Source organism: Equus caballus, chromosome 20 (assembly GCF_041296265.1).
Source record: "Equus caballus isolate H_3958 breed thoroughbred chromosome 20, TB-T2T, whole genome shotgun sequence".
NCBI lineage: Eukaryota > Metazoa > Chordata > Mammalia > Perissodactyla > Equidae > Equus > Equus caballus.
Window position 1 is genome coordinate 48,765,637 of NC_091703.1, and position 18,354 is coordinate 48,783,990.

The 18,354-nt window shown below is 41.1% G+C and overlaps 1 protein-coding gene across 1 annotated transcript in view; it reads left to right on the forward strand.

The window, feature by feature from the left end:
- The first annotated feature begins 4,472 nt into the window (after positions 1-4,472).
- The window catches only part of MEP1A (meprin A subunit alpha), a 33,641-nt gene continuing 19,759 nt past the window's right edge, over positions 4,473-18,354 (forward strand). Inside the window, 7 exon segments of the mRNA XM_005603976.4 lie at positions 4,473-4,562; positions 4,564-4,620; positions 4,622-4,652; positions 4,746-4,784; positions 8,920-8,960; positions 9,462-9,537; positions 16,167-16,284. Coding sequence (XP_005604033.1) covers positions 4,473-4,562; positions 4,564-4,620; positions 4,622-4,652; positions 4,746-4,784; positions 8,920-8,960; positions 9,462-9,537; positions 16,167-16,284 — 452 coding nt within the window.

Below are 18,354 nucleotides of genomic sequence, written 5' to 3' on the forward strand. Positions count from 1 at the left end.
AATGGGGAGAATAGTAGTGACTACTTCTTAGAACTGTTGTGGGGATTAAATGAGTAACGACACTTCAGAGGCTTGGAACAGTGCCCGGCCCACAGTAAGAACGGTGTGGGTGTCGGTTACTGCTGCTGCTTCTGCTGTGATTGTTACTATCTCCATCTCCACCATCTGGGGGTCAATTCTCTAAAACCCAGGAGTCAGCAGACTAGGCCCCCTTACCTGGTTTTGTCAATAAAGCTTTATTAGAACACAGCCACACTCGCTCCTTTAGTTAACTGTCCGCAACTGCTTTCCTACTGCTACGGCAGAGTTAGATAGTTGTAACAGGGACCTCATGGCCCACAAAGCCTAAAATATTTTCTGTTTGAACCGTTAGAGAAAAAGTTTGCCCACTCTTGCTCTAATCACCTTCGAGCCCCTGTTAATATGTGGATCTCCCGGAGGACAGCAAAGGCAGCTGTGTTAGAGGTTAACACTTGAGGGCACAGCTCTGTGGGTGAAGCAGAAGGAGCTGGTGTCTTGAAAGAGGGTAGAAGGTGGAGGAAGCAGAGAGCAGGGAACATCCCTGAGAGGGAGTTGAGGGGAGGGGTCTTTTCCAGCCTCCTAGCTCAGTCCTGAGTGGTCCTGGCCTGGGCTGGAGAGTGTCCTACAACAGTCAGAGGAGAGTTTTCCCTCTTCCCACCTGCCAATGGCTTTCTTCTTCCAGTCTTCATGTGGGTTTCTCAACTGGTCGGTTTATGAAATACTGTCACTGAGATCAAAGTCAGTCGCTGCATCCGAGACCTTCAAAGAAAACTAGATTTTACTGTATTTCATTCAACATGATCTCTAACCGCCTACTATGCACCAGACACTGGGGCAGATACAGAAAATAAAACATGGAGCTTGCTTAGTGGAGTGCGTAGTCGACCTCGTAGCTGCAAAGCCATAAACTCTTCAACTCTAGGACTTCAGTCTCCAGCCTCACTCACTTGACACCCCGGGGCATGAAATGCCTAGGATTGCAAATAACTGGTAACTAATTAACAGTTACAATCAAGATCATAAAAGAAAAATCACCAAGGGCAAGTTGTGTCTGCTGAAGACCTATGCTCCCGTCAGCTGGGCGTTCTCTGAGCAAGGAGCACGCTAGGCTCTTGAGTTCTTAGTGCCTGTCCTTTGCAAACAGGCAGTGTGTTTGGATAGAAAGAGCTATAGTTTATTGAGTGCTTCCTGTGTTTCTGCTACCTGCGGTTTACACAGGTTATCCCACTGGATCCTTATATTAGCCCCATGAAGTGGGCACCGCTATCCACTTTACACATGGAAAGCAGAGGCTTAAAACACCACAGGTAGTCGGTGGTAGAAGGATTTAAATTCCTGTCCATGTGACTCCAAACCTGTCTTTATGGCATATTGTTCAGATAAGTATAAGAAGGAAGGGAGGGGGCCGGCCTGGTGGCGCAGCAGTTAAGTGCGCACATTCCGCTTCTCGGTGGCCCGGGTTCGCCAGTTCAGATCCTGGGTGCAGACATGGCACCTCTTGGCACACCACGCTGTGGTAGGCGTCCCCTGTATAAAGTAGAGGAAGATGGGCATGGATATTGGCTCAGGGCCAGGCTTCCTCAGCAAAAAGAGGAGGACTGGCAGTAGTTAGCTCAGGGCTAAACTTTCTAAAAAAAAAAAAGAAGGAAGGGAAAGATAAAAACACATCTGGCTGGAGGCGGGGAGGGTGGAGAGAATTAAACAGCCCCACTACTACCTATTTGATCCTAATGCCTGAGATTTAGTAGGGAGCAGTACCAAAATGAGAGCACTGCCCTTTCTTTAAAAAACAAGATAACAGTGTCCTAAACCCTTACTTCCTGGCCTCCAGAATTAACAAATACTCATTTTTGTCATCATTGTTTCAAAATTTGAGAAAAAACTAAACAATACTTTTAAGAAATAAAGGTCTCTTGTGTTTTCCTCCTCTAAGCTTAGAGCTAATTATTCTCATTAAGTTGATGTTCATCATGTCCCTCCCACCCATGTTTTAATCATAAAGATTGTATTTGCTGACCTAAGCCATTTTAGCTGTCGAGCAGGTTCGGTTCTTTCTGGAAAACACTGGTGGCTTCCAGGGGTTAGAGAGGGTGGGGGATGACACTATACTCTCTTTCACAACCTCACTGTCACCGGCTGCGGTAAAATGGAAGTCAGCCATACACCTCCTCTGCCTGTCAGAAGCTGGCCCCCAGCTGTCATGCCTCCTATTTTATAGCTCAGGAAGCCCCACTCTCTGCCTCCAGAAAGGCTTTTCTGACAGGATATGCTCTGCTGATATCAGGACTAGTCCACTTGCCGGGGTAGTATGTCTGAGACGGAGACATGCAGGCTCCAGACCCGGAGGACCGCCCCAAACCCAGGATGCTTATAACTGTGCATGCAAGAGTAGGAGGGGGTGTAAATATATGCAGTACTGTAGAGCGGGTAGAGCCCACAGTGCACATCTCTTCCCAATACTGCATTCAGTGACGTAAATGTTGGTAGTTTGAAATTGACCACGGTGGGAACAATTACCCCCCCAGAAATCAGCAAACACTACAAATAAGGGCTTGTTTTCTAAGGGAGCTGACGGTTAAACATTTATTTGTGCATGAATGAATAGATCCCATAATTTATTTTTTTGTTCTATTATAGACACATTTTTCCAGTTCTTTACTATTACAAAAAAATACTGCAGTGAATATATTATATGGTACTTTGTGTACACATATGTGAATTTCTTTAGGGTGTATATCTAGAAGTGGAATTTCTAGCTTATAAATCATACACATTTCAACATATGAGCATCCAGTTGCTGACCCACCAGCAGTGTACAAGATTTCCTGGTTCCTCATGTTCCTGTCAACACTTGGTATTGTCAGCCCTTGTCATTTATGTCGGTCTGAGCTTGAGGTGGCATTTCAGTGTTATTTGAGCTGAGTTTTCTGATTACTTGTGAGGTTGAAAATGTTTTTGTGTATTTATTGGCCATTTGGATTTTCTTTCTTGTGAATTTTATGTTCATACTTTTAGTCCATTTTTCTCTTAAATCATCTCTCTCTTTTTTCTTATTGATTTGTAAGAATTCCTTTATATACCATGAGTAACGTACTCTTCCTCAATTATATACCGTATCATCTGTGGCTTGTCTTTTAACTATGTCGTTGTCTCTTTTGTCATGAAGAAGTTTAAATTTTGATATGGTCAAATTTATTATGATTTCTGTGGGGTTTTTTTCTTGTTTAAGAAATCTTTTCTGACCTCAAAGTTAAAGGCATTTTCCTATATTTTCTTTTTTAAAATTTAGACTTTCACATTTGCGTCTTTAATCCATCCAGAGTTTATTTTTGTGAATGATGTAAGAATTTAATTTTTTTCCTCCGATGGAAATGCTATCATCCCAACATCATTATTGAAAAGACCAAAGTTTCCCTATTGATTTTTTGGTTTCTCTCCTATAAGATTTTTTGGTTCCTCTTCCCCATATATGCTTGCATCTATTTTGATATTCTCTATTGCATTCTCTAGACCCATTGTGCTGTTTGGGGTTTTTTTTGGCAATATCATACTCTCTACCATAACTGTATAAAAATTAATGATATTCTGCTGGGGCACTTCCTTTCTTCTTGTTCTTCCTTTTAAGAATTTTCTCACCTATTTTTGGAGGTTTACTCTTTCATGTGAATTTCAGAATGAATTTGTCAAGTTTGTCAAGTTCCGCAAAAACCTTGTTAAGATTTTTATTGGAATAACGTTGAATTTATAGACTAACATTAAAGTAAGGGCCATCTTTATTATATTGAATCTTCCCATCCACGAATATTTCACAAATATAAATATATATGTATATGTGTGTATATAGATAGATCTTTTTTACGTCCTTCAATAATTGCTCTGAAATATTTCCATAAAACTAATTCATTTTTTATTAAAGTATTTTATGATCACTTTATAGATTATTTTTATTTCTATTGTGAAAACAGATCTTTTATCTGTTATATTATATGAACAATTATTGCTGGTGTATAGGAATGTTATTGATTCTTATATGCACATCTCAGTATTAACTTTTTCAAACTTTTCCCTGGTCTCTGGAACTTGACCTTTTATGTTAAACTTAGTATCTGCCCTCAAAAATGTCAATGACTTCTTTTTTTTGATGAGGAAAATTTGCTCTGAGCTAACATCTGTGTCAATCTTCCTCTGTCTTGTATGTGGGTTGTTGCCACAGCATGTCTTGAAGGATGGTGTATGTCCACGCCTGGGAGCAAACCCTGGCCGCCAAAGCAGAGCGTGCCAGACTTAACCACTACGCCACAGGGCCGGCCTGCCTCAATGACATTCTGACTACTTTTTTTTTTAAAACTACAGTATACATGGAAGGGTCAAAGTTTCTAATATGCCAGTAGGGCAAGGTTCAAATATGTTTGTTACAAGGTGTCTTTGCTAATATCCATTCACTGGCAACAATGGTTTGGAGTAGATCTATTTGCCTTCTCTCCTTCATCTTGCTTTTTGCCCACATAGCAGCTGTTTCGGTAAGAAGAGTTCTGCTCTTTGGGGTATGTAGAAATATTAATTCTGGTATGCATTATCCATTTTCTGTCTATCTATTTCCTTTCAGATTAGGCGTCCTTCTGAAGAAAATGGTAAGAACCAATTGATTGCATCGAGAATGCTTCTGAACTTTTTTTCTTTTGTTCAGCAAGACTGGTAACAATTTTTTTTCCTCCCTTTAATAGATTTTGGTGAACAGAAGGATATTTCAGAAATCAATTTAGGTGGGTTCAATTTCTGCATTATTAATGCCTTGAAATAATTTTAAGTCCTGTGATAGAATTTTAAGTCCTGTGAAAAACTTTTAGCTTCGTAATATGGTATTGGGTAAATTTGGGGGAGAAATATTTATTGGTGCTTCATTAGAATTTGCAGAGTTCTTGAAAAATGGAAGTGTGGAAAGAGAATGATGGTTAGACCAAAGTTTCTAGGAGAGCTAGTCAGTGCTCAATGGATCTGAAAATACATAAGGTACTTGTTTGTAAAAATTTCATTTTTTCAGTTTCCATTTTGAAAAGAAAAGGAAAGAAAAATGGATGATTATTCTGCTTGTTTAAGAAAAATATAAGGAATATGCCTTTGGTTGTATTTAGTGGGGAACCTCCCCCACCCCCAGCCCCTCTACTGGCCCATTGTATTGCCTAACAACTGTTTGTCGGAATTTAGAGAAGAATGTAGAGATGATTCCATTTCGACATTTGTCTGCAAACACATTTCTTGAAGAAATCGTGATTGAGAGGAGAGAAAAGCTTAGTTATCATCTCTCTTTTTCCTCTCTTGTCCTGCTTCTAAAATGAAGGAGAAACCTTTGTATTCTGGGTGTCTTTGGCTAGAATTGGTGGGAAACAGAAGTATTCATGATCATAAACACCTTGTAATTTAAAAAAGCTTTCGTATCAATTGCATATTTATTTGTCAAATCCTGCAGTGGAGTAAGTGCCGTTTCCTTTTGAGGGAAGGAACTGGAGGCTTCTTTTAATGAAGGTGACTCACCCAAGATCACAGACGGCAGTGATGGGGCTCACCTCCAGCTCTCCTGACTCAGCTCAGCAGCTCAGTGCTATTTGAAGACTACAAAACTGTAAAACCCTGTGCTCAGGGTTAAATTCCTCCGGCTTTGTCCCATTTACGGGAAAGGCAGGCTAGTTGATATTCAATCGGAAGAGCTTGTGGATGGCTACATGGGCAGGGTAGATATGGTTTAAGTAAGATAAATGGGTGACTTCGGAGCCAGGCATCATATTCTCTCTCTCTCCAGCCTGGCAGTCAAGGTGTATGTAATTCGGAGGATCGGTCATATTTTAAAGGTCCTGAGGGAGGAAAGCCTTGATGTCAGATCAGCGCTTCTCGAACTTCAGCATCAGAATCTCCTGGAGGGCTTGCTAAACACTGACTAGATTCAATTATTTCTCATGGAGTAGGGCTGGGATTAGGATTGGAGTTTTCCTAATCTCGTCCTTATTTATTTAATAAAAGTTAAATATTTTACCTTAGAGCCATCTGACCCTTCAGCTCCGCCCACCTCTGAACTGCGACTCTAATGAAAAAAAGTACCATGTGGATTCCTTCTCTTTTGGGGTTCTTGCAGCCAAGCTACCAGGATTGTTTGGGTTAGACACACAGTGAGATTCTAACTCACAAATTGGTTGGGAAAACCAAGTAGACAGAGTTGTCACCTTTTTCTATCTTCTCTCTGTGCCTCACAGTGCTGATTTAACCTTTCTGCCCCAGACCTGCTTCTGTCCGTCTTTTCCACTTCAGCAAATGCTGTTCCCTCCTTCTAACTTTTTAGGCTCAGAACCTCAGAGCTGCCCCTGACACTTGTCTTTGTCTCACATTTTATACATAATCAGTCGGCAAATGCGATTAGATCTACCATCAAATTATATACAAGTTGTGACTTTTAAGCACTTTCTTTTCTCCTCCCCTGGTCCGCACCACCTCGTCTCTGGCCTGTCTCTACAGTGGCCTTAAGAGTGCTCCTCCCTTCCTGCCCTCACCCCGTACACGCTATTCTTCACAAAGTAGACCCAGTGCTCCTTTTAATGTCATACAGACCGTGTCACTTCTCTGATCCATTCTTCCAGTGACTTCTCATCCATCACAAAATAAAGGCCCTAGAACCCCCATTCTCAAAGTGCGGTCCACAGGCCAACATCACATGTGCCACCCAAGAACTGTCTTGGCAATGCCCCATCTTAGGTCCCATCTAGACCTGCAGCATCAGCATCTCCACTTTGACAGACCCCAGATGATTCCGAGCATATTAAAGTTTGAGATGCTCTGACCCCAGCCACCTCTCTGACCCATTTTTTACTACTCAACCCCTTACTTTCTCAAGCCCTCCAGCCACTCTGACTTCATGGCTATTTCTCTAAAAAAGTGGTTCTCAGTGTGTGGTCCCCCAAGCAGCAGCGGCAGCATCACCAGGGACCTTGTTAGAAATGAAAATTCTCAGGCCCAACCCTAGACTTACTGACTCAGAAACCTAGGGGTGGGGCCCAGCAATCTGTTGAACAAGCCCTCCAGGGGGCTCTGAGGCTAGAGTCTGGGAAGCACTGCTCTAGGACGTCAAGGCTTTCCTGCCCCAGGACATTTCACTGGCTGTTGCCTCAGCCTTCAATTCTCTTCCTTCGTTCTCACTCTATCAGAGGTCTGCTTAAATGCCACCTCCTCAGGGAAGCCTTCCCTGACTACCCTTTAAAAAATATCAACCCTCCCACACTTCAGCACTCTTTTCCCTCTTACCTTGTTTTATGTTTTTTTTAAATTTCACTTTTCATGATCTGCCATACTCTACGTTTGTTTATTTGTTTGTTTCTCCTCCCACCCCAGTCGAGAATGTCATCTCCCTGAGGGTTTTGTTTTATTCTCTGCTATATCTCCACCATCTAGAACAATGCTTAGGACACACGAGGCATTTAATAAGTATGCGCTCTGTGAACAAATGGGTAGTAAATAGAGTGAGGCTTGCTCTCAATGGATTTACGCTTCTTTGTGAAGGGTTCCTCCTGCCACACTATCTCACCCCCTGTGATCGCATTCATAGTGACCAACCACTGGGGCCAAAGTCTGAGTGGGCTTGTCCATATGGCTATGGAAGAGCCCTCCCCTCACTCCCCATCTCTAATCCAGGCCAGGTGTCAGGAAATGCATCCTTTTGCTCATGACAAGCCTAGGCAAGACTGTGGATGGACCAGCACATAGTACTTTGGCAGAAAAGGCAATTCAGAACCTGGGCCCTAGTGCCAGTGGTGCAGTGGTGTCTTTGCTTTTTGCTGTAGTTTAGTTGTGCTGTTACCTGAGGATTGGTTAGGGTTATGGAAGTTCAGCAAATCTAGGAAATGTGTGCTTGGGGAAGAGGGTGATACAGGGACGGCCTTAGTCAGTCACTGGCAAGTGAAACCATGATGCCTCCTAATACCTGACACCTCCATGGTGTCATTGACAGACTACACCTGGCTCCCGAGTGGGCCATAGGCTTTGCCAATGGGGCCTCGGGTACCATGTGAGGCTCTCGTGATTATTCTCTAGCTTGACTTCCCAGCTGGGAGTCAGGGGCTGTCTTCAGAACAAGGTCCAATCCAATGACCCTGTCTGAAGCCGTTTGTGTTTTATGGGGGAAGCTGCTTATCACAGGAAGTTTGTGATAAGGAGTGACATTCTTTCAATGCTCTTAAAGTTTTCCAGCAAGGAGCCTCCCTTTTAAGGACCTTATTTTCAGAAATGGTGTGAGACCAGAATTAAGGAATATGATCCCGGAGAAAGCATATTCTGTGAAGCTCCTGACAGTAGATGTTTGGAGACCCAGTTTTGAATGGAACTGTCCATGTTTGCCTGGTCTTCTTTATTACAAAGGTGGCATCTTGAGCTTGGATTTGGAGGGGACCGTTGTTTTCCATGGGAAAGAGCAAAATCAACCCATTTACTTAGGGTCAGGAGGCAGGATGGTGCAATGGCAGAAAGGGCTCTGGATGGAAGGTCGGGAGTTCTAATGCTCCTCCTGCCACTGACCTCCTAGTACATCACTTCCTGTCTCAGGACTCCGTTTCGTCCCCTGAAGGATGAGAGTTCTGAAGTCAATGATCAGTAAGATCCCTTCTAACTCATCACTTAATTCTAAGAGAATTGGACAAGGTTTCTTGTTCCAAAAACGAAAACAGAGGCTGTGACAATATAGGATATCTATTGGCTATTTACATTCACTCAATTAGAGGGAATGTTTGCATTGTTTCAAAATGAGTTTCACTGCATAAAGATTAACAATGAAAGATTCTCATGGAAAAGATTAATTTTATTATGACACATGCCTTTTAGTAACACTCGTTCAAATTTTTGTTTTTAAAAATCCATGTCTAGCTGCGGGCTTGGACCTCTTTCAAGGGGACATCCTCTTGCGGGTGAGTACCTGCCAATGACACAACAGCGTCCCTCAGGACTGGATGTGTCATAGGATTGAGAGTTTCCGCTCTGTGTCCTGCCCTGAGATGGGTGCTGTGAAGGAGATGAAGAATCTAATCTATAATCTGTACACACAAGAACTTCCACTGTGGTTGGTGATGACAAAAACAGATGAAAAAATTAGAAAGAGTGCAGAAGAGTCTATAATTAGTACTTTGCTTGTCCACGCAATGTTCCTAAGACGTGAAGAATGAGAGAGAAGGAAGTGCACCAATATGTTTAAAGCGGCTATCTCAGTCTCCTTTATTTTGTTCTTAATTTCTCCCAGGTTCCCAAATTGCCTATAATGAACTTTTATCACTTTTATAATCAAAAGACAAATGCCACTAAATTGCTTGAATTGTGTGACAGATTGTTTGTGGTGTGAGAGTTTGGTGGGAGGAGGCCGGGGAGGCCTTGAGGACCAGCCTTCCTGGTCATGTTTGCCTTTGTCTCTACAGAACTCCAGAAACGCCCTGAGAGAGCCCAACGCCAGATGGAAGTTCCCCATTCCTTACATTCTGGCTGACAATCTGGGTAATAGCAACTGTCTTAATTAGGAGCTTGGGGTTTAAATCTCCTCCCTCCTCCTTCCTCCTGTTCGTCAGCTTCAGATGGAGAGTAATCACCAGCATATAAGAGGGTTTCCAAGTCCCGATGATTCTTTATCTCCCGGAGTGAAAGGCATGACATTACATCAAAACCAGTGCTGCCTAACCAGTCTGAGACACAGTACCAAACAATAATTTTAAAAACCCAGTACACATTACCATGTTAATAAGACCAGGAGCAACATCAAGAACAAAAACACAATGAAGTATAATTTGACATCATAGCAGGAAAAATTTGCACTTTAAATAATAGTTGGTTTAGGTCAATCTAAGTATGGTCTGAGGATACTATTTTTAGCGTATTGATTTCTTCGGGTTTTTTTTACAACTATGCCACCCTTTTGAGAAATAGAAACGTGTGTATTTCACGTGTTCATAGTCTTTGTTCCTCAGTATTAATAATTTATCTTCTTTTCTCTCTCTTAAGATAAAGGACTGAATAAATTATATTTTACCCTTTGTGGAAACAATACTTGGTGGAAATAAATAAGTGTTAGCAGCCACGTGCAGACGCTGGCTGACCTCAAGCAGCTGACTGATAGCTGAGCAGGCACGAGGATACAACACCTGCGAGCCCAGCCTGTGTGGAGAGAGCAGAGGAGAGAGGGGCGGGGAAGCCAGGACAAGGTTGCACAGTCTTAGTGGGCTGCTAGGCTGCTCCCCCTCTCAGGAGACGTAGATTATGTCTCAGTATTTTCCGTCACCCTTATCAGCGCTGCCTCCAATCCCTTCTGGAGAAGAGCTAGGTACAAACCAATGCTGTTGTTCTCAGTTATTTTATGGAAAATTGAGCTGAGTTGTCTTTCCCAGTGTTTGCCAGGATACTTGCAAATTCATGGTGTACTCGTATTTATTGCCACCTGATTTAAGAAAGGTCAGCTTTGAAAGGGTTTTTTTTTCCCATGACAGTTGTCTTCCTGTTTGTCACACCCGTGCTACGCCCCTCCCATCAAGACACCTGATATTTTGTTTACCCTTCACCGCACCTCTGGGAGGCGGACGTTAGTGCTTCTCAGACTGTAAGGGGCATAAAGGTCCCCCAGGATTGTGTTAAAATGCAGAGGAGGTCAGGGGCAGGGCCTGAAATTCCGAGAGTCTAACAGGCCCCCAGGGAATGTTGATGCTGTTAGTCTGCTGGCCATACTTTGAGTAGTAAGGTCTCCTGAGCTGCAATGTAGGCGACAGATCAATGGAGAGCAAACTGAAAACAAGTGGCCTGAAATAAGACGGCAGCACAAGCATTTGGTGGTAGCTCTCAAGCAGCACCACGTGAGAATCACCTGTAGGGTTAAAAACGGTTCAGATGCCTGGACCCATGGCATTGAGAAAAGTAAATGTACTAATTACAGTTCAATATTTGTATAGAGTTCCTTTATTAAAGTTAAATTTACATGGAGTGAAATGCACAAATCAGCGTACAAGTCAATGACTTTTGATAAATGCATAAAGTATGTAACCCACACTTCCATCACTCCGGAAAGTGCCCATGGGTCTGCTTCCAGCCAACCCCCATCCCACTCCCCAAGACACAACTGCCATTTTAACTTGTTCCCCTGTAGATTAGTTTTACCTGGTGTACAACTGATTTACACATACATGGAATCACATAGCATGTCCTCTTTTGTATCTGCCTTCTTTTGCTTAACATGTTTTTGAAGTTTTTCCATATCATTGTGGATCAGTAGTTAATGTTTTTTACTACTCAGTGATATTCCTTTGTGTGAATATATTGCAACTTGTTTATCCATTTTTCTGTTGATGGACACTGGGTTGTTTCAAGTTCGCAGCTGTTGTGAAGAAAGCCACTGCAATCCTTCTTGTTCAAGTCTGTGTGGATAGATTTTTTTTTTTATTTATCTTGAGTAAATGTCGAGGAATAGAATTGCTTGATCATAAAATGTGTATTTACTTTTTAGGAAAATGCCAAATAATTTCCCGAAGTGGCTGTGCCACTTTTCATTCTCACTAACAATGTATCAGTGTCCCATTTGCTCTACATCCTCTCTTACATGGGTGGTGTTAGTTTTTTGTGTTTTTTTTTTTTGGTGAGGAGGATTGGCTGTTTGCTTGAGGAAGATTGTCCCTGAACTGAGGTCTCTACCAATCTTCCTCTATTTTGTATGTGGGACACCGCCCAGCACAGATTGATGAGCAGTGTGTAGGTCTGTGCCTGGGATCCGAACTGGCAAACCCTGGGCCACTGAATCAGAGTGCATGAAGTTAACCACTACACCACCCGGCCAGCCTCTGTTTATGGTTCGTTTTTAAGTAAAATGTAGATAGAGTAAAATGCATGAGTTTTACAAGTACCATTCAATGAGTTTTAAAATATTTATATGCCTCTATAATTTATATATTACATTTATACAGTGTAAAAATATTTATACGTCTGTCAAGATATGTAGCACTGTTATCATCCCAGGAAGTTCTCTGTTCTCCTTCATAGTTATGCTCACCCTTCGAGAAACAACTACTCTTCTCTTTGTTGTTGTTGTGTTAATCATGGATGAGTTTTGCCTGTTCTAGAATTTCATACAAATGGAAGCTCTTTTGATTAAGGCTTCTTTTACTCAGTAAAATGTTGAGATATTCATCACAGTTGTCATGTGTGTCAATACTTGGTTCTTTTCTGTCTCTGAGTGGCATTCCATTGTATGAATTCAGGACATCACAGCTTGCTCTCCATCCTCGTGGGGTTGGACCCCTGGGTTGATTCCATGTTTTGGCCATTACAAATAATGCTACTATGAACACTCTTGTGCAAATCTTTTTTTAATATTCGTGTGTGCCTTCATATTCGTGTGTCTGGTGTAAATACCTGAGTGAAATTGCTGGGTTTTCACATAGATGTAGGTTTACTGTTGGACCTCTTTCAGACTGCTTGTACCCTTTTACACTCCCACAAACAATGAATGAGAGTTCCTTTACTCCACATCCTTGCCAACATTTGGTGTCATTCTTTTTAATTTTAGCCATTCTGGTGGACCTGTAGTGGTATTTTATTGTGGCTTTCATTTGCATTTCCATGTTGACTAATGATGCTGACTCTTTTTCATTTTTAATTGGTCCTTTGTGTATCTTCTCTTGTGAAGTATTTGTTTAAATAGTTTACTCATTTTAAAAATCAAGTCATTTGTGTATTTATTATTGAGTTGTAAGAGTTCTTTACATATTCTGGATATAAGTCTTTTTTTGGATATGTATTTTGCAAATATTTTGCCCCAATTACGTTGTCTCTGGTTTCTGGTGTTTTCTAACAAGAGATTAGCTATCTTTAATATTGTTGTTCCCCTGTATGTCATGTGTCTGTTTTTCTCCGCCTGCTCTCAATATTTTCTCTTTCTCTTTGTTTTTTTAATATTTTGACTTTGATATGCCTGTTAATTTTCTTTATATTTATCCTGCCTGAGTTCACCAAGCTTCTTAGACCTTACAGTGACTTTTTTAAGTAACTAAATCTGAGAAATCTTAGGCCATTATTTCCTCAAATATTTTTTTCTGTGCCTCTCCTGTCCCTCAGAGTCTAATTGCACAGCTGTCAGACTGCTTGGTATTTTTTCCATTGGTCACTAAAGCTCTCTTCATTTCTCTCAATATTTTTCTCTCTGACTCTTTTACCATCTCTAGTCTGTTATTAAACTCATCCAGTGAATTTTTGATTTTGGATATAATACTGATAGAATTTTCTTTTAGTTCTTTTATATAATTTCCATTTTTCTGCAGAGATTCTTTGACTGTTCGTCTTTTTTTCTTTAAATCCTTGAACAAATGTATAACGCTTTAAAATCCTTGTCAGCTATTTATGACACGTGGGTCATCTTCGGGTCTGTTTCTCTTTCTATTGTCTGCTTTTGATGTTGTTTATGGATCACACTTTTCTGTTTCTTCACAGATTCAGTAATTTTCGGCTATATATTAGTCATCGTAGATATCACATTGTAGACACTCTGCATTCTGTTTTTCTCTGAATAGTGTTAACTTTTGTCAGAGCAGTTAAATTACTGTCTGGTCCTCCTGGATTTATAAAGGGTTTGTTTTGATTTTGTCCTTAGTTCAAAGAAAATCCATTTGTGCTGGGACATAGTCTTTACTTTTAAGACATGGCTTCTCTGGATTTCAATAAGACACCCAAGAATTTTCCCAGCCCTTCTAATTGACATGACTCCAGCTTCAAATTCTCTCCACGACGGTGGGCAGCAGCTGAGACATCTCTTCAATTTAATCGGCCTTCCCCCCACTACTTTCCACTAAGTTCCTTGGAGTCTTCTCCCATTCAGGCAATGTTCATGAGTCAGACAAAAGATTGGAGAGGTGTTTATACACAGATTTTGGAACCACTAGCCCTCGCCTCCCTAGTCATTCGTAGCTCTCTCCTTTCCAGGTTTCCTCCCTTGATTTTCAGCCATTCAGGCAGTCCCAAACTCTTCCCTCTGATATGCCAAGCAAATACACCTGTAGGTTTATGCTTGAGTTCTCTCTTCCTTGTGCTGAAAGGATTGGGGAATGCCCTCATGCAAAAAGCTGTATAGATGTGAATCTTAACCAATGAAATTTCCTTCTGTCAAGAATAAACACTCCTCCAGTTTCTCCCTGTTTTAGGCATTCAAAGAGTTTATTTTCTTGATTTTTCCCAAAGTTGATAAATGTTATCTGTGGGGGGATTAGTCAGATTCAAGGTCCTCTGCTATTATCAGAATCAAAAACTCTCTCAAGGGACTCTTAAACTGAGTAGAGTTAGCCTTCCTGTGCTCGTCCTCCAACATGTAGAGTCATCGGTGTCTGAAGTTAACTCTTCTCATGTTATTTGATCCAGGGTGAAAGAGGGCTAGTGGTTTTCCAAACTAACATGATTGTTCGAGATAGAGCTATGTAACACTTAACTATGTCAGGGCAGAGTAAAGAACTAGGACCTAGGAATACAGTGAGGCAAAAGATAGGCTCCTTCCTCTTAAAGAGCCAGCAGCGTCCTAAGTGGAGCAGATCACCTGTGTAAAGACAGCGCACAAAACATCAAGCGTGGCTTCCCGAGGTTGGCTTCATGGTGAATAAGGAGGCTTCAAGTGGGCTTCTTTTCCGTTTTTTTTTTTTTTTTTTTCCATTTGAATGATGTTGGAAGAGTTTCTACAAAATTGTTACAGAGTTGCTTAGTTCCCTCTTTACGAGTTATTCAGGTGTGGGGAGGGCAGAAGAGATGTGATTCTAAAATTAACCACTTTTGGAACTCCCACCATTTGGCTTGAGGATAGCAAAAGCAACCGAATCTTATAGACAGTTAGACTTTAGTATAATCAAACTTTTTTTTCTTACGCTTTTGTGATGACCAAGCTGTCTTGTGTATATACCTTCTATTACAGATATCACTAAATAAGAATAGGTAAAAGTCCATGAAAATCCCTTAGTAAGTTTATTGGACTACTTACTGTTGTTATCTCTGCTGTTTCCACAATTAACTTACGGATTATTCCAATGACTATTTCTTTAGTGACCTTGCTATGATCTTACGACATCTGAACTGTGGAATCTCCAACTTGGTAGTTTATCAAATGAAATAAGGGCCAGGAAAATATGAGATAAGGACTCGTAAATTCTTGGTAAACTCCCAAGAATTGTAAACTCTTTGAGAGATTGCACAAAATCAAATGTGCCAGAAATGTAATTTAATTTTGTGTAACTTAGCTTGATTTTTAACTTAGAGACCTACCTTCGATGAGTCGACGGAAGAAAAAAATAGGCACACACGCAAAGTAAAACATACTCTCTGTTCCTCTGGAGTACCTTTCTTCTGCACCCATCCTTGTCTTACGCAACACCGAGGTGTGTGCACGTTAGGTGAAAGAAAAGACATTTGATCTTTGGTCATTGGTCCACACAGGTTGCGAGAAGGCATCTGTTATTCTTGCCCCTTCAAGTCCATTAGGCTTCTGCTGCTTTGGTTCCAAACTTGGGTTACAGAAGTCTATTCTAAGGCTGTCTGTCTAGCTTTGCCATCTCCCCAGGGGTCTTGTAGGGAAGCAGGGTTAAATACCATATGGACTTATGCTTTCAGAACCCACAAACCTCTCTAAGCTCTGCTCTCTCCCTCCGGCAAGAGGGGATGCCTTTTTAGACTGGGGTAAAGGAACGCCATTTGCATCGCTGCTCTCCAAGGTACTTCATCAGTTCATCCAGATGACAGAAGTGACTTGCAGTCATTTCTGTCTTCTGCTGTGCCATGCGACTCTCCTGAGGCAATGCGCTGAGAATCCCTGCTTGAATGGGGAAATAGGAAAGGGAGAAAGTGGGAAATTATTTTATGATTTTATTCACCTATACACACACACACACGTCTTCTTATTTTGTTGTTATATTTGCATTATATATTTAAAGTATGCACTTAATGTTTATATCCACAACTAATTTTTCAGTTTTAGTTTTCAAGGAATCTATTTACTACCGAAAAAATCTATAATGGGCCTCTGTGGGTTTTATGTCATGGCATGATTTTCTCTAAACTATGTTATGTATATTATCCAAGACATAAAGAATGCTCGTTGATATTTTTACTGATTTCTGCAGACCTGAATGCCAAAGGAGCCATTCTCTATGCCTTTGAAATGTTCCGCCTTAAGTCCTGTGTGGATTTCAAGCCCTATGAAGGAGAGAGCTCATATATCATCTTTCAGCAGTTTAGCGGGTAAGTATGAACTTTTACAGAGTGTGAAAGTCATGCATCCTTTGGTTTATAAAAAGTGACACATCTCTTTCAACAGCTAAAAGAAGAAATTGGAAAGAAACTGAAAGCAAAATCAAATCTTTCACTGTGGATTTTTAAATTACATAACATTTTTAATGTATTATGTAGAGAATGAGTTGTTTGGATAACTCTGGGCCTCAGGGAGATTTATCCCAAGTCTTTTTCTAGGCTTAGATCATATTTTAAATTATGGCGCCTTTTTAAAGTCAGGTTTATTAAAGTATAAATTATCCTGTTTTTAATGGTACCATTTTAAATTATGGTACTTGGTTGGCTGGACCTCTTTAAAAATTTCTGGATGTAAATTTGCTCTTCATAGTTATTTATTTCTAAGAAGAAATAAATGGTGTATCAAGGAAGAAGCCCTTTTTCCAGTGGGGTTTATGTCAACTAACCTGGGCTGATAAGGTTGGAAAGTGAAGCTACCGTCTTCCCTGACTCTGTGTCTTCAAGCTGCTCCGGGAGTTTCCTCACACTGTAGTTCCCATCACTGCCTCTAGGTGTCGCCTGGATTTGGGGGTTTAGCTCCCACGGTGGGGTTTTTGCAAATCATGGATGGATAACAGATGCCGAAGGAAGTTAGCATATGACTCAGGCTCTTAAGAAGAAGTATGCGGCAATTAGCACTAAAAAAAAGTAAAATTCTGATGGCTACTTAGATACAAGTTAAGTACCTTGCTTACCTTAGTTGTTTTCTTAGCTTGCGTTTTTATTAAAAAAGAAATTTATGAATACCTACTAGTGTGAGGTGAAGCATCAGGGGGAGCCAACCTGGGTGTTAGAGAGATGAAGAAGGGAGAGGACATAGTGGCAGCAGAGAGGAAAGGACAAATGGGGGGTGGGAAGAGAGTGAGAGCAGGGGAAAAGGGGGGAGGAAGAAGAAGAGAGAAAGGGAAGAAGAAAAAGGAGAGAAGACAGCAAACATGAATGGAAATCTGGCTTACTTGGAGAATCCGTTAAGTTTGGAAAGTCTGAAGCTTTGCATGTGAGGTGCAGAACGGTGAGAATGAGCCAGCATGATAAACAGGAGCCTGGCAATAGAGAGCCATGCGTAAGAGAAGCTACTGTTTTGTGCAAGATTCATTATATGTTCAGGTTTCCATTTTAGAAAGATTACTCTAGCAATAGTGAATAAAGAACTGAAGTTGAGGCAGGAGACCAATTAAAGGACGTTCTAGTCCTCCAGGAGAGAAATGAAAGGGACCTACCCTGAAGAAGAGGCAGTTGAAATAAAGAAGAGGGAATGCATTTGAGAAATTTGTAAGGAGGCGGTCTTATCGGAACCTGGTGATTAGTTGATGTGAGGGATTAGAAAGAGAGAGGAATCCGGGATGTCTCGAAGATTTTTGATTTGGAGGACTGGTGAGTGGTAACTTCCTTCACCCAGTTTGGGAATATTGCTGGAGGAACCACTTTTGGGTTAGAACAGTGAATTTGTTCCTAGACATGTGGTTTATTGTTTGAGGTTCTTGTCGGCCGCATAAATGGAGGTAACCAATAATATTTGGATAGTTTCTTCTTATGTGAAGAAAAAAGCATGTAAAGTATACCTCAGGCCTTGCCAAGAACACAGATTTTGGAGGTCCTCTGCTTTTGACTTCTTCATACTGTCCTTTGGCGACCTCCGAGCTTCCAGAAAGTCCCAAAACCTCTAATTATTTATTGAAAATTTCAGGAAAAATATTCATTTTCTTAACACTTTTATTTCCATTCTTTAACTACGCCCCCTTTTTTTTTGCACAAACAGAGACAATTTGTTTCTCTCAAAAATAAAACAAAGTCAATCTGCTCACTTTACAAAAGTTCTCCCTTTTCCAGTAAAATTCTCTTGGTTTCTTTTCAGTTTGTAACTCAGTCTCCAGGTACCCGAGGAAAGGGTGGGCCAGCTGTGAGGGACATTCTCTGTAAAACTGAATCTGGGGGACTCATATTGCCTTGGCAGGGAGGTGTCTCTGTTACATTTAAGTTTGGGGAGGGGAGAAGGAAGAAGAAGTTCTAGGGAGGGGACTG